This window comes from Seriola lalandi, unplaced genomic scaffold (genome assembly GCF_002814215.2).
Source record: "Seriola lalandi dorsalis isolate HSWRI2012SDOR001 ecotype SW California unplaced genomic scaffold, Sedor1 jcf7180002054748, whole genome shotgun sequence".
NCBI lineage: Eukaryota > Metazoa > Chordata > Actinopteri > Carangiformes > Carangidae > Seriola > Seriola lalandi.
This window is the reverse complement of record NW_019525301.1, coordinates 5,680,834-5,696,464: the sequence shown is the minus strand read 5'-3', so window position 1 is coordinate 5,696,464 and position 15,631 is coordinate 5,680,834. Positions and strand designations below refer to the sequence as shown.

General features: G+C 39.8%; 1 protein-coding gene across 1 annotated transcript; it reads right to left on the bottom strand.

The window, feature by feature from the left end:
- Nucleotides 1-6,296: 6,296 nt before the first annotated feature.
- Nucleotides 6,297-13,568, bottom strand: chia.1 (chitinase, acidic.1). The gene is made up of 12 exons (XM_023424729.2): nt 13,550-13,568; nt 13,083-13,148; nt 12,122-12,151; nt 11,820-12,024; nt 10,380-10,436; nt 10,121-10,286; nt 9,161-9,285; nt 8,779-8,902; nt 7,990-8,172; nt 7,655-7,771; nt 6,827-6,953; nt 6,297-6,590 (listed from the first exon to the last, which is right to left on the bottom strand). Exons 2-12 carry the CDS (start codon nt 13,099-13,101, stop codon nt 6,382-6,384), a joined length of 1,362 nt encoding a protein of 453 aa, XP_023280497.1. The 5' UTR covers nt 13,102-13,148; nt 13,550-13,568; the 3' UTR covers nt 6,297-6,381.
- Between the last annotated feature and the right edge of the window lie 2,063 nt (nt 13,569-15,631).

Genomic DNA, 15,631 nt, shown 5'->3' with positions numbered 1-15,631 from the left:
AACGTACAAGCATGTACCAGATCTTTGCCTTCATGTCGATGATAATAAGGTTGTGGAACATGATTTGGTTAGGTTAAGGCAAAAAACCTCCTTGGTTACATTTTAGGAAATTTGCAAGTTTGCAAGTTTACTGTGCTGTTGCTGTTCAAACTCAGCATCTTTCCTTTGTTTTCCAGCTTCTGTGCCTTTGGTACCATTGTAGCGTGATGGCAAATTGGTGGGTCTGCTTTGTTGGTTTGTGCCTGATAATTGGTGGGTACACAGACGTCTGCACCAGAGCCTTGTGAAAACCTTCCGATGATGAAATTAACACAACATGTGGACCTTAGCAGACCCTCATGTACTCGTGGATGAAACATAAAACTGGTTTAATGTGGACATCATCTGACTTCCTCCTTCCACTGCACAGATGAGCTAAGGACCTGTTTTTGGCTGGACTGCAACAGCAGATTGTCAAGCCCATGTTGCAGTCCGCTTCACCTGTCTATTGCACAAAGTGCTGCAGGTTCTCTTTGCCTTTTGCTGTTGTATTTTAATCCTGCTGTAGACAGATCACCTGCTATTGCAATGGGACACCTGAAAAAAAATAGACAACGATGCGGTCCAGACAGATACAAGGTTTTGGTCTGATCTTATTTTACAGGACAGTCTCATCTTCAGCTACATGGATGGTACTAAACTTCCGGAAGCTTCACACATTCACTGCTCTAACAAGAAACAGACCAAACTTCCCTGAGAACCACAAGTGGACATTTTTTGATTCTGTCTTACAAGTTATAAGTTAAACAAACAAGATACATCATGTTAATCAGTGAGGATTGATTTTTCTACTTTGGACACAGCTGTCTGCCCCCACCTCCAGTCTTTACTTTCCATACAGACATGAGCTGCATCTCTTCATCTCAGAGAAATCGAATAAGCACATTTCCAACAACATGGCATTTTTAATGCAAATTTCTAGTGGCAGCTGTCCAAGATCACACAGGTGATCTGAGTAATGATCACTGACTCTCCTTAACTGCTCCATGTACAGTTTATCAATAGTCTGTCCATAAAATTGCATAAGTGTAAGGTTTAGAGCTAACATGTAGATTACGTAATCTTTCTTTTGTTGTCAGAAGCTGGAGAACATAATCATTAAGAATCTTTCTTATTAGTAAATATTGCTACGTGCCTGATAACACACTGGAACACAGATGAATTATTAATCTGTATTGATAATGTGGTTTTATAACTGTCATCTGCGTATGCTGGGTGTGACAGTTTGGTTTATTTGACATGGTTTTGTGTTTTTCAGACCTGTTTCATAATGAATAGCCACCAAAGTCCTCAGATACAGAAGTAAAGATCAGTGTTATCAGTGACTGCTGCAGATTCAGTTCCTGCCTCATAATCACTTATCTAAACTATAGCTGCTCTCTGATGTTTGATGGTCTGATCGAGTCACTACTGGAAACTAGGCCCTTTAATGATTGTGCTTTGTGTCTTGGTTGTGCTTGTCCTTGAGGGCCACTGCAGACCCCTGACTAAGCACTGTGCAATAGATCTGCAGATGAAGAGTGTTATATCAATAAAGTGACAATCAAATAACAAGGCCTCTCTCATCGTTGTATTTACTAGAGTAAAGTCACTGGGTGAATACTTTAGATCTCAGGTTAAATTCAATTCAAGAAATTTTATTTGTTCCCAGGGAGAAATTTAAAGGGCACATAGAGTAGACATTAAAACCACACAAAATACACAAAAACGAACACACCCAGTGCAAGACAAACTGTACACATGAAAACAATGACAGTCAGTCCTCATCAGCGCAAGAAAACAATCAATAATGATGCAAAATAATAACCTGTAATACTATAATGAGACTGACAACAATGACTTTACTATTGCAAATAGATAACTGTACACAGGTGTTTCTGCATCTACGGTCACTTTTGACCCTCCCAAACTTTAAAATGAACTTTAACCGTCGTTAAGATTTTAATCTGCAACATGTTTATTTTTTATGGTTTTCATCAATTGTTCCTACCAAGTATCCTTAATTGATCAACATTACAAAAACATTCATTTAATACATTTACCTTTTTCAATTTATATAAAATTTTAATAAATTTAAATAGATTTTCTTCAACCTTTGTGTATCATTGTAAACACTGATATAAAAAATAATAATATAGAATATAGGATTTCATGGTTTTCTCTATGCCACAGAAAGTTTAGACAGTAACCTTAGATGTCAATTGTCTTCAGATTCAGAAAAGATAAAACACATTACTTTTTATGAAAGATACTGCAGTTCTAATTTTTAAATCATCTCTGGTTAGGTGTTTAAATATTTTTTCCAAATAAAAGCATTATAATGATTATTAATAATAATATTAATAATGTAACCTATTGTAGAGAACAGTAACAGACAAAAATAGAAAGTATGACATTTCTCGAAGATGGCAGAGGTGTTGCACTAAAGACGGGGTCAAACAGATTTTCAGCTTTGTTCTCTGTGAACAAAGGTCCCTTCTCTCTCCTCTTAAAACTGTGCTGACGTGGCTGATGGTGCTTTGGCGAGGTCCCCAGTAGAGCTCAGGCTGTGGTGGTAATATATGATATGATAAGTTTCATCCACTGTGAATGGTTCTGAATGTCAAAGTGCAAAATTCCAAATTACATGGACTGAAAAGCTCAAGGTTCATTTCCTTAATTCATAAAAGAATAAAATTTGCGTTGCTCCTATCAAGAGCATTATGCACTGAACCAGGATGAAATAAATTTAAACAACAAAAATACACAGTTCATTTCTATCAGTTCATCAGTCACAATAAATGATTCAAGCTTCCTCAAGTATATGAATATAGTATATAAATGGTTATATTAACAAACATCCACATAATCATCTGCTGATTGGTTGGTTGGTTCCTATTGGAGATGTTAGAGGATTAAAACCTGTGACACAAACAAAAAGCAGTCATGGAAAATTGAGCATGTTTGTCATATTGACCTTATGCAGCCATTATTGACTTCTTGTTACTGTCACTGACTATGGCAAATACAAGTAAGGAGCCATCCTGATTGGTCTGTACGGCTTACACATGTCCACATTTATGAGTTCATGTGAGAACACCACAGATATCAGATTAAAGAGACGATCGTCTGGACAAATGAGCCGTTTGTACATTACAGTACATCAGCTTTGACTTATCACTATGATGATTATTTTCAGTTCCCATAAATGATCAGTGAAACTGCTGAGTTTTTCTTTGTTGGAGGCTGATTTATAAACAATTGAAACATGTGCTCTCTTTTTTAATTTTATTGATAATATCATTCGGAATGAGTTTGTTACACAATAATAAGATGATATCATGGAAACCTGGACTGTGTGTTACAGTGTAACTAAACAGTCAGATGAACAATATGTGTTGACATCATATTGTTATAGGCAATTACTAATTAAACACAAATATTCTATGACGATAACAGCACCATGATCAGCTGATCCCAACTAACCAGCCATGCTACAGAAATAGCAGTCAGTGTTTGTCAGTGTCTGTTTCTTCCAGTTCTATCTGTGCATTACTTTATAAAACTGGCCAGATATTTGTTAAATCTACCTTCACACTTCCAGAGCAGAGAGGGAGTTAAGAACATTAGCTGGAGAACATCTTTGTTGCTGAAAGATATAAAGTTAATAAAAGTCAATGTGCATCAGTAAGACTGATAATCACACCCAAAGAGATAATTAGCATGTGATCTGGACTGGAGGATTTCCTGAACTGCAGACACTTTACTGAGCTCTTCTGTAATATCAGGTTACATGTTCTTTACATCACATATCACTTGTTGTAGAACATTTACAGGGAACCTGTTGCCAATTATGCTCTGCAAGTTGTTTCTATACTAGACTGTTTTATACTGTAAAGCCTCCCACAACAGTGTGTACCTTCGAAATCTTAATTTGTCAGTACTAGAGTTCATCAAGGAACTTTTTTCCAACATAAACAAGTAGAATGAGTTGGGTTCATCGTCATCATGCTTCCTTGTAGAAGACCTTCTCTTGATATCCTCTCATTGTTTTGTGAAGTATTCACATTCATTAAATCTGTGGTTTCTAACCTTTTAATAATAATAATAAATATAAATCATGCTGAATTTCCCACAGAGTCACTGAGTTACAGATAGATCTCCCCTCAGCTGTGTTGTTCATACTGAAGTCCCATCTTACGTTACAATAGCTGTCAAAGTTTAGATCCAGAGTGCTGTTTTCTATAAATTTTATATTTTTTCTAATGTCTTTTGCTTATAATGTTCTTATAACAGCTCCAATCCAAACTGACGAAAACAGAGAGAGACCTGGTATAAAATATGGACATGTACACAGAGAGTGACAGCTACGCCACTTAGTGACATAATGTGTCAGTCACACACACCTCACACCTCTGACCAACAGTGGAACTGCAGCCAGCTGGGCTTGAACATATAAAAACCAAGGGTTGGATTCACAAAGACAGACTTTGACTGTGGCTTAGTCAGACTTCAGATAAACATCTACATTCATCTGTTGCACAAAGCAGTTTAGTTCTTGACAATCTTAAACCGGACTGTGGAAATTTTTTTCAATATTAAAAAATGGCCGACAGGGGAACCAGATCTAACTGCTCAGCTCCATTTACCCTCAGCAGAACATGTTTGTTTTTTGGAGGAATTCAACAGATACTAGGACGTTTTACATGAAGAGTGAAACAATAAAAAGAGAAATCACTTCAGTCTTTAAAAACTCTTTCCTTTCTCTTTGCTCAAATAATTAGTGCCACGGGTGCTCAGCGGGGGTGCTCAGGGCGGAGCTTCAGTTCTGCTCAAACCTACCAAATGTTTATTAGTTTTCAGGATTTTAACCCTTTAAATGCCAGTTTGAAGACATGTTGCCTCTTGCTTTATTAAAAAAAACAACACACAATATGAGATATTTCCCACATAATACATGATGGAGGGATGTGACATTGTTTTATATCAGAGTCTTTTATATCAAGACATTTCTCAAAACCAGAGTATGATCAGGGTGACTTTTGAACACTGGAAATAAATCATGTACTCATCCCGGCAGTAGCCCCCGTGGCACTCAAAATTTCCCTGGCATTTTCTAGTTAGCCATGTTCTCCTGTTTTTTGTTGTTGGGTGCTACTGGTCATCGCAGGTGTTACTGATTACCATGTTACCATGGTAACATTGGTCTTAGGCCTGAGTTAGCCCGGGGTTAACGTGTCCATTGTTTTTGGCTTAAAATGAGTCTGTCTTTATTTTTGTGAAACAGTCTGACTAACATTAGACTGATCTAGACCAACACTACAGACCAGTCTGAGATATCTGTGTGAAACGGGCCCAGGACTGGGAAGATGAGAACTTTGCTATATTTTGAGTGAAAACCACAACAGCTCTTGTCTGTGCAGTGTGTACAGTGATCAGGGGGAGTAAGACTAGTACATGCTGAAACTGAGATCACTAAAAGTAAGTGCAGATAAGGTCTTCAGACCTTTAAAGTTCTCCTGCTGGTATGTTCAAAAGGCTCCTATCTACAACTGGTTTTAGGTTTCTCAGCACAACTTTTTTCTTATTACAAATTTCCAACATGATTAAAACCAGACAGATTTCTTCTTACTTGTACTAAATGGATCCCAGCAGAGGATTAGGCTTCCTGGTCAACATGTCTATGACTGTGAATAGTTCAGTGCGTAAAAGATGATCTCCAAAATCAAAGATGACCAAAGATGAAACATTCTTTTGAACATTTTAATCATGAGTAGTTTTATTAGTACTAGTAGTAGTTTTATTTTTATTTTGAGTGAAAAAAAGAAAAGGAGTAAGTTTGAGCTATTGGATAATGTTCACCAAGGTCTCAGACCTTAATTAGCTTGTTAGGGCTTGTGCACAGTCTTCGACATGGTGAATGAGCCACTGATCACTGACACCAATCAGCTTCAGTGCTAATGCTACACTCCCTTCAGAGTGATAACACAGCTGAGTGTTTTACTGAGGAGTGGATATGAATAATGGGAACACACCAGTAACCTTTGCTACAATTAAGAATGGATTTACGGACATATAAATTGTATTTAATAATGCGATTAAAAGTTCAAGATATGTAGAGAATTGTTACGTTTTTTTTTTGTTTAATATAACACAAGAATGAAAAGTACATGTGATCATGTGTATCTAACTGTAAATATTTCACTGAGACAGCAATTTGTTCAGGTTCTGTTCCTGCTGTAATCCAGCACCATGATTTGAATCAGTGTGAGCTGACAGTCTGTTAAATAGCCTTTATTGAGACATATTTCACTTTCTTTTACATTCATGGACTCAATGTGTTGTAGTTCATGTTTGTGTGGCTCAGGGCCAGTTGCAGCACTTGCAGGAGTCCCAGTAGATGAGGCCGGGCTGGCAGCGGTGCAGGTAGGTGTTTCCCTGGAAGCACTGGAAATAGGTGGTCTTATCAGCCAGGTTCTCATACAGGCCATCAGGGCGGCCGCGGCAGAAGTCGACCATGGGGTCCCTGGTGGTGGTAGGACCCGGTGTGGTGGTGGGCTTTGGGGGGAAGCCTGAGGAGTCAGACGTGGGGACAGAATCAACAGAGGCTAAACCAGCATTTGATTACACACTGTGCCAAAATTAAGGAGAAGATTAGGAGGATTTTATGAAACACAACTTTGAAATTCGCAACTTATGAAATACAGTATTGTTTTCAGGTGTCTGGAATTGCTAATGATCAATCAATTAGTGTAAGGCATTAGAGTGAGCAGGGCTAGCTCTCGGTCGGCCAAGCTTCAGTATTTACCCATGGACATCCTGAGGTGGTTGACGAGAGGATACGGTCCAGCTGAGCAGAAGGATCCACCGAAGTCATCCATGTCCAGAGTCCACACATGAGCACCTCCCAGGTTGTGGGCTGTCATCCACTGGACCTGCAGGACGACAACATCAGTAGCAAAGGTGAGGAGAACAGTAGCATCCTACAAACCTATGACATGGACCTAGAACTACTTTTTCTTTTGCTTTATTTATTCTATAGAGCCAGCAGAGGCACTGAAAGCACCCATGTGTGGGAGCATGCAGTTGGGGCCAAATTTACATTGATTGGATAACAAACTCCAAGTTGGTGTTAGGTTGGATGAGCCATAGAGACTAAGCTGCTGTGGGTGTTTAGCTGTCAGGCCCCTCCTTAATTGTAACCACCAATCATAGTGAGACCCTCATATTGATCTAATCTACAATCTATCACACTCCGTTTCATGTTGTGTATCATTACTTACATTTTTCATTTTCAATCCCTCTGTGTGTGTGTGTGCTTGTGTGTGTGTGTGTGTGTGTGTGTGTGTGTGTGTGTGTGTGTGTGTGTGTGTGTGTGTGTGTGTGTCAGTCATCGCTGTTAATTTCCTACGGTGCTGAAATCTGTGGATTTGACTAACTTTTCCACATCTGTATAGCAACAAGTCACATAGCTGTGGTTTTTGTGGAAGGTTTATCTTTGGTGTGAGGGTGGGAACTTCAACTGTTTAGAGGACCCACTGGCAGAAACATTATTGGCGTCTATGAAGGCTAGTGCTCATTAATAAAGAGAAAGAGACTGTAAATGATACAGAGTTAGTAGCAATGGAGCTCGTACCTTTGAAGAATAGCTCCGCTTGTCGTCATAGCCGACCCAGGAACTGCCATAGGTGGCATATGGAACCTCCTGCTCAGAGATCCATTCAACTGTAGCACTGGAGGTGAAGTCACAGATCTGGTGGCACAGAAACATGAGTTAGATCAGACTCCTCAGGGTAACTCTCGGTAAGGTTTGCAAATGTGGCTTTAGTGCTCACATTGGTGCATATCCGCACCAGTGGGTGAGATCTAAAATTGTCATCTTTAACATCAGTGAACACAGAGGCAGGAATCATTATTGAATTTCAGCACAAAACCCAGCTGAATATTATACGAATATATATATGACTGTACCTCATAAAAGGCCCAGAAGCCGGCAGTGCGAGTGTATGGCCCAGCTTCTGCGGGGCCGTTAGCTGGTGCTCCCAGGCCAGTAGCAGCACTACTCAGGTGGTAGGTTCGTCCGTAGGTGGGGAAGCCCAACAGCAGCTTCTCAGCTGGAGCTCCCAGAGACAGCCAGTGGGACACAGAGGAGTTCTAACAAAAAGCATATGGCTGTAACAAAAACTTGATCTCTATATTCAGTATTATATCAGGGCTCATTGTCTGGAGGTTTGTGAGACCTCCTGCACCTAAGTGGTCAAAAATCAGGTATTGCAGGTTTAAACGTAGAAAGACTAGAACAAAACTCGGGTATACTGTGAGGCTAGGGCATGTATGGTCAATATGCAAAACTGAGGACGAACAATCACATAATTGCATAAGTAGCATATACATGGATGCGTAGTTTTGGAGACTCTCTTCTTCACTAAGATTTGTCCAAAAAGTTGCTTGATTTGATGCCAGGTGCTTTTTTGAAAAAAAATCTAGCAACAAAGGCAATAAGTTGGCAACACTGGCTGTAAACACCCCCTGATGATGTATTTGAAACTGTTCATACCAATTCATTTTTTAAAGAGCACTGACCAATGGTGTAACTTCATCACTCAGTAAGTCAGTGACATTCATGTTCATAGATCTCACTCTGTTGCGTTCTAGCCAAAAAGGTTAAAACCTAAACTTTTTTAATTTGACAATAAATACACAGTGAAACTAACACATAGACTAATGTGAAAGTGTGTGTGTCATTTGTGTGCATCTTACGATATTGTGATGACTGTGTGAGCCGGAGTCCGCAGAGCTGGGGTACAGTGGGCTGTTGTGTCCAGTAGCTGGCTCCCAGTGTCCATGGAAGTCATAGGTCATGACATTCATGAAGTCCAAGTAACTGTTGGTTTTCAAAGGTTTTCTTTTTAGGTCAGCAGTAAAATATTCCATATCACTGGTGAAGGACATAATATTTCCTACCAAGGTGTCCTTGCGCAAGATACTGACACCTGTAACTGTCATTCACATTCACTAGAGCTGGTTTATTTGAAATTATCAGTACCAATACAATACCTGTGTTTTACTACTGATACCAAAACTGTACCTTTTTGGATAGGCTACCTTAACTTTGAACTGAATCCAGTGAAATCAAACTCACGGTGAAATCTTGTTGACTTCATAGGCTCTGTCGATGGTGGGACGGAAAGAAGCAACGTTGGCCGATAGCAGCAGTGGAGTCTTCCGGTTCTCTCTGGCATCTTCCTCAAAGGCAACTGACAGCTCCTGTAGGCACAGAGAAACAACACACCCCGCATCTCATTGTTTATGTCTGTCTCACACTATAAGACTGAGTGGGAAGAGTTTGTTCAGCTGTTAATTGTCCAAAATCAAAATTTTTTCTTGCATTTCCATTAGTTTGTCATACAATATCGAAAAGTACAATAAGTGGATTCATTATTATTCTTTTTTTGAATAACACTGATTGGCTTGAGGGTGGGGTCGTACTTACAGGTAAACAAGGCAGTCTAGAGTCTTGTATAGTGCCTCTTTCAAGACTTATTTAAAGGAGCCTCTTGTATTGTAAATGAAAAGATGGCTGAATCTCTTGGCAAGACTGGTAAGTAAACAGCTGTTAATGCTAATGTTAGTCATGTAGCAATAGCAAAACTTAGAAATAGCTCCTTTAAGTACAGCTGTGCTTTGAGGTAAATGCTCATGTCAGCATGCTGACATGTTGATGTTAGGCAGATAAAATGCTTTGATGTTCACCATCTTTAGTATATTAGCATTAGCTGACATCCTCCGGGGACCTAGAATTCTTGTCAATCCATTGAATAGTTGAGATTTTTTGATAAAAAAAACAAAAATGTCAACCCTCTGGTTGACAGAGGGTGATGTCAGTCAAAATCAGACAGGATCATCAAAGTCAGTAGGATTTGTCCTCTGGGTAACATGAAAATCAGCTGAAATATTTCAATCTCGACAAAGGTGGTGGACAGTTTGATGTTCTACAGCCATGATGCTAGCATGGCTAAAGATTGTGACATATCTATTACTGGCTTTTAAATGAAGGTCTAACTCTCAAAAACTATTACTGAAAATTGGGAACCATGCCTACCGTGACCAGCAGAGTGAACCTCTCCTTGTCTTCCTGTGGGCTGCCATTGTGTCCTGGATATTCCCAGGCCAGGTTCAACCCATCAAAGTTATGGGTGCGCAGGAAGCTGATGGCCGACTTGATGAAGACTGCACGACTCTCAGGCTTGGCGACCATGGCGATGAATCTGGTGGGATGGAGACAACACAAACTGTGGCGTCCATTCTGGTAACACAGCAGCAGAGTGTGTGTGGGAGACTGGCGTAGCATTTGAACTTACGGGCTGACTCCATTGACTGTGCCTCCAACTGACAGCAGAGTCTTCAGTACAGGATTGCTATAAGCAGAATATTACAGTTTCTGGTCAAACATATGCTGATGACATCACTATATTCCACTTTTTGTGTATTACAGCTTTACTTGATAGGAATACCTCACTCCTACCAACAAGTCCTCCTACCTAAACGAACATAGAGGTCACTTATCCCTACCATCAGATATGCACCAGGTGAACCAGACCTTTGTCATCATGTTGACAATAATAAACAGATGTTAAACATTGTGGAACGGTGACAATTTGGTTAGGTTTAGGAAAAGATCAGGTTTGGGTTAAAATAAGTACTTTCTTAAGGTTAGAGGACTTTTGTGGTCATGGTTACTATAACAAACATATAGTTAAGGTTGTGGAACAGACATGATTAAAAGAAATAACAATCAGTTTCACACTGGAAATGATCAGCGGTCTCAACGTTGACAGTCATGTGTTTCCATCCATCCATCCATGGATGGATGGCCTTTAACTTTCTATTGCACTTTCAGTAACATAAAGTTCAGTGATAGTTGTGTCAACTCCAGTAATCTTCATTTTCTTTACTTCACCTGGTTCTGTGTATGGCGCAGCCTCTCTGTTCTGCTGTTCACTCTGTGTATATGGTGTGTGTGTGTGTGTGTGCGCAGCCCCTCCCCGAGAAAGCAGAGGATAATATTAATATTGTCCAATATGTCCTATATAGCATATTATCAGGCAATTGTTGTAGTGCTTTATGTCAAAACAGAAAAAAATTCTGGTTTTGCATCCCACTGTAATTTTACCACCTAAAAACTTGTACCATTGAGGTCGATCAAGAACAGTTAACAGTGGATGTTGGCAAGGGTTAATATCTTATGGAGTTGTTATTCATTCTAAGACATAGTTGACATGGGGATGGTTCCTCCCTGGCCATCTTTAAAATAGATTTATAGGTTTATAGGTGGCTAGAGAAATTATTATGCAGAAGCATAAATATGCATCATCATTAATCATGTTGAAACTGAGTCTTTATTTCTGTACAATCAATTTGTGTGTTCATTACAATGCTGCTACCTGGGGTGCCTCTGTGGCTCACCTGGTAGAGCGCGTATCACACAGGCTAACCACAGCGGCCATGGGTTTGAGTCTGACCCACAGCCCTATGCTGCATGCCCTCTTTCTCTCTCCCTGACTTCCTGTCTCTCTCTCATTGTGCTATCACAATAAGCGCAAAAATACCAAAAAAATAACTTAATAACCCTAAAAACAGGATACCGGCAGCAAATGGTTCCTGACCAAATACTGTTAAAAAGACTATTTGTCTTGTCTTAGTTTGAACATAGAAGGACTGGACATGTTGAATACAGTTCTGAACACTGTGCTGTACATGTGGGTCCAGACCAGCCGCCTGCACTCACTGTGTAAACTTACACACTCTTGAGGCTGCTGAGTCTCTGGTACTGCTGCTCGTCGTTCCACTCGATGGGGCTGAGCTGGTTGAAGCTGTTGATGGTGGCCAGGGCGTAGATGACGTGGGTGCACAGGAAGGGGTCAATGTTGTCTGCGGTGAATTTGGCCACGCTGGGCCTGTACTGGGCCCAGTTGGTCATGTGGCACACCAGTTTGTTGGATGACGCTGAAGGAAAGTGTAGGCACAGCAGAAATGAGACTCTGACTCATTTGTTCTGAGTTTGATGAAGAGTCAACACCCATCACATGAAGCAGATACTTACCCATGTGCAGAGTGAGCAGGACGCCCAGAGCTGATAGAAGAGAGAAAACACAGGTGACACACATAAAACACATCTCATGTCCAAGACAAGAAAAAATAGCTCAGCACAAAAATAGCCAAACACAAATTTATGACTAATAGGAAAATAAAGTAACCTGGAAATGTACAGTTCACTTCCCATGAAAATGTATTTATTTATTTTTATGTAGCATTTTTTTTAAAATCAAATCTAGAGAATAAAGCATCATATGTTGTTTTAGACTATATCGATAAAACTGGTTTATATAGTGAGAGAGCAAATTAGCACCGTACAATTATACTGTAATATAAAGTTTAAATAACATAACAATAATGATTTCTTTATCAACATTATGATCATTATTTGTTCTCTTAGTACCATTTTATATTACTGTAATATATTATCACCACTGACAAACAGAAAAAGCTGAACATAGTTCAAATTAATAGGTGAATAATGTAATTATTTAATAAATGCACTAGTTAATATAAATATGAATCAATGCATGAGTGAGTGCACTAACACCTCCACCCCCCCTGCATAACCCACCACCCCCACAGAACTTAATTCAACCCTTACACACTTACACATCTCTGCTCTTATTGCACAGATTTCTTTATATTGTATTTGGTATAATTCTTATTGTGTACCTTATTTGTATGAATGTGAGTGGAAATATGTATATATACAAATGGATGCATATGTGTGGTTATTTATGTCTATTAATATTTGCTTTTGTCTTCTTTACTAATTCATTTTATCTGATCTTATTTTATTGTAGTTTGTGGTGTGGGGTTAGGGTTTTTTTTTCAGTCAGATACAATAACTGATGACGTCAGGATACAGAGACAGAAAACTAAGAATTTCATCGCATTGATAACCATTTCTGTATATAACAAAAAGCGTTTGAATTGAATTGAATGAATGAATGAGTGGTATTTACCTGTGAGGAGTCTTGCCATCGTTCTCTCTGAAGATCCAAACAGTTTTCTGCTGAGATGATGAGCCTCTGATTGATGAGAAAACCTATTACTTCATAAAATACCACTACTAACAACTAGACTATTAATTAGTCAACAGACAATTAACTGATGGAACATGTTTCTGTATTTTATATACAAGTCAATTTGATACCGCTAGTTTATTTCTCAGATAAAATAAATAATTTTAAGCTGATTCGGTTTGATGTATTTTGATGGAACCTTTTTTTTTGCCAAACAGTTGACTGATTACAAAGCTGTTGCAGTGACTTTGGATAAAAGCAACTGTCCAATGAGCAAATATAAACATAATGTGATAAATTTCTTCCCTCTTTAATGTAAAACATTTTAATATGCAACAAACTGCATCAAAATGCTAATATATAACACTATTCCAGACATGCTGACATGCTCAGGATGATCTCATTACCTTTCTTCAGAAGGAACAGAAGCAGAGTCCTGGACTCGGTGGAGCTGGGTCAAATTTATATTTTACTCATTAATGAATAATATCTGGTGGCAAAGTGCAGGAGATAAGAGCTCAGTGTGGTGGGAGTCTGGCTGACGTGCCCAATAGCCTCACTTCCAGCTAAGACTGGAAAAAACCTAGGGCTGCTGGGAAACCAACTATCAGCTCAGTGATAACAGCAATAAGTGGAACCTCTGTATTAATTAATGACAGGAAACAATGATCAGTAATGATGAAACAGTGATGCAGACAGACTAAAATCCAGCTCCCAGCGTCCTGCTGGGAACCTGGTTTTGTCTCCTGTTCAATGTCAGTCTGAACCTCCAGCTGGATGAGGGTCTGGACCTCTGGTTGGATGAGGGTCTGGACCTCTGGTTGGATGAGGGTCTGGACCTCTGGTTGGATGAGGGTCTGGACCTCTGGTTGGATGAGGGTCTGGACCTCTGGTTGGATGAGGGTCTGGACCTCCGGTTGGATGAGGGTCTGGACCTCTGGTTGGATGAGGGTCTGGACCTCTGGTTGGATGAGGGTCTGGACCTCTGGTTGGATGAGGGTCTGGACCTCTGGTTGTGACCCAGGTGACCACAGGAACCCTCCTGTACTTTAATAAATGTGTTTGTTTTCTCACACGCGGTTAAATGAATTGATTCATGTCAGTTTCATCTTGTCCAGTAGCTCTATGTTTATCCTAGCTTAGCACAAAGACTGGAAAATGGAAGCCTAGCTGTCCTTTCTACTGAACATGTTACATCTTTTCAGCTGCTGAACTCATCACCAGTCCATCCAATAGTTTCAGTGTTTGGACAGAGGCAACCCTGATCTTTTGTTCATTATCAATCAGCTCCAGTGAGTGTGTTTACATGCATATGAGTATCCTTTAAGTCAGCCTGTTGGTTATGCTGCAGATATTTGTAAATATTTTTTATTAAATAATTAACCAAAGCCCAAGGTTTTGGCTGTGTGGATCAGATTTTGGCTCTAAAAATTCCATGTGGCTGACTGACTCAGATTTTTTCAAGTGGGGTTGTATGAGGTACTTATCCATAGTCAGTATATAGCCTACAGTAGATGGTCAGCATGCCCCCCAGTATGGAGAAGGACATAATGCAGTGTACTGCTGTAGACCTGGCAGCAGCAACCTAAAAAGGTCCATGTAAAAAATCGGCATCAATTTAGGTGTTTTGTTATATTTAGAATATTTTCACTACCTGACGGGGCTGAAGCTGCTATATTGTGTTCTTGAAAGCAACGAGACGCCTTTGACAAAAACATTGATTTTACCTCTCAGTGCACGGAGCTGCTGCTTTACTATTGCCTATATCACTTTTGTGTTGTAACACATTAGTCCGGATCTGAACTAAACCTTCCACAGCACAGTCAAACCCTGACATGTACAATGCACCGTGTTTTCCTGGGAAGGTTGTGTAATTTGTTTTATCCTAGGGAAACATCACTTGCAGAGCTGACAGCTTTTTTCCAGTACTTTGATATGGTTAATACACGTAACACAGGAGACACTAGAACCACACCAACTTAACTGTCCCCCACCCTCCATCAGCAGCTTCAGGACCCTGTCCTCAGTCAGACCTTACTCAGGGGACATCTGCAGTGCAGGGTGTTTTCTGCTTTAATCATCATCACAAGATGACTCAAGAACTACTGGATATTCATGGTCCCCAGGGCATGAATCCTCATGACCATGAATCATCTCTCCCTGACTCTTCCTGTGGTGCAGCCAACAAGTGTTTACTTGTGCACAAGAAATCTAAAACTCTGATCGGCTTCAGGATGTACTGTTTCCTTTTAGGTAACACATGATCTTTCCTCCCATCCACATCATTTATTTGTTAATCAATGACCATGATTGTGTTTGTAGTGAAAGCACACGTCTCTGAAGTACAATTTCAATGTGTTTATTTTAAATCATATTTACAAGTAGCACCCCCTTCCCCTACAATGTTGAAAAGGCCCAAAGGCAACAGAAGCCACTGCATCTCAGCCCAAACACGTGAAATACAGACTCACTGTCGCCATGTGAAGTGA

Bases quoted from the DNA above. Each gene is read 5' to 3' on its own strand.
- chia.1 (XM_023424729.2), bottom strand. The intron at 9,286-10,120 runs GTAGGCATGGTT...CTGTGCCTACAG, and splicing joins GGTTCACTCTGCTGGTCACG to GAGCTGTCAGTTGCCTTTGA. The intron at 6,954-7,654 runs GTACGAGCTCCA...GTCGTCCTGCAG, and splicing joins AGCGGAGCTATTCTTCAAAG to GTCCAGTGGATGACAGCCCA.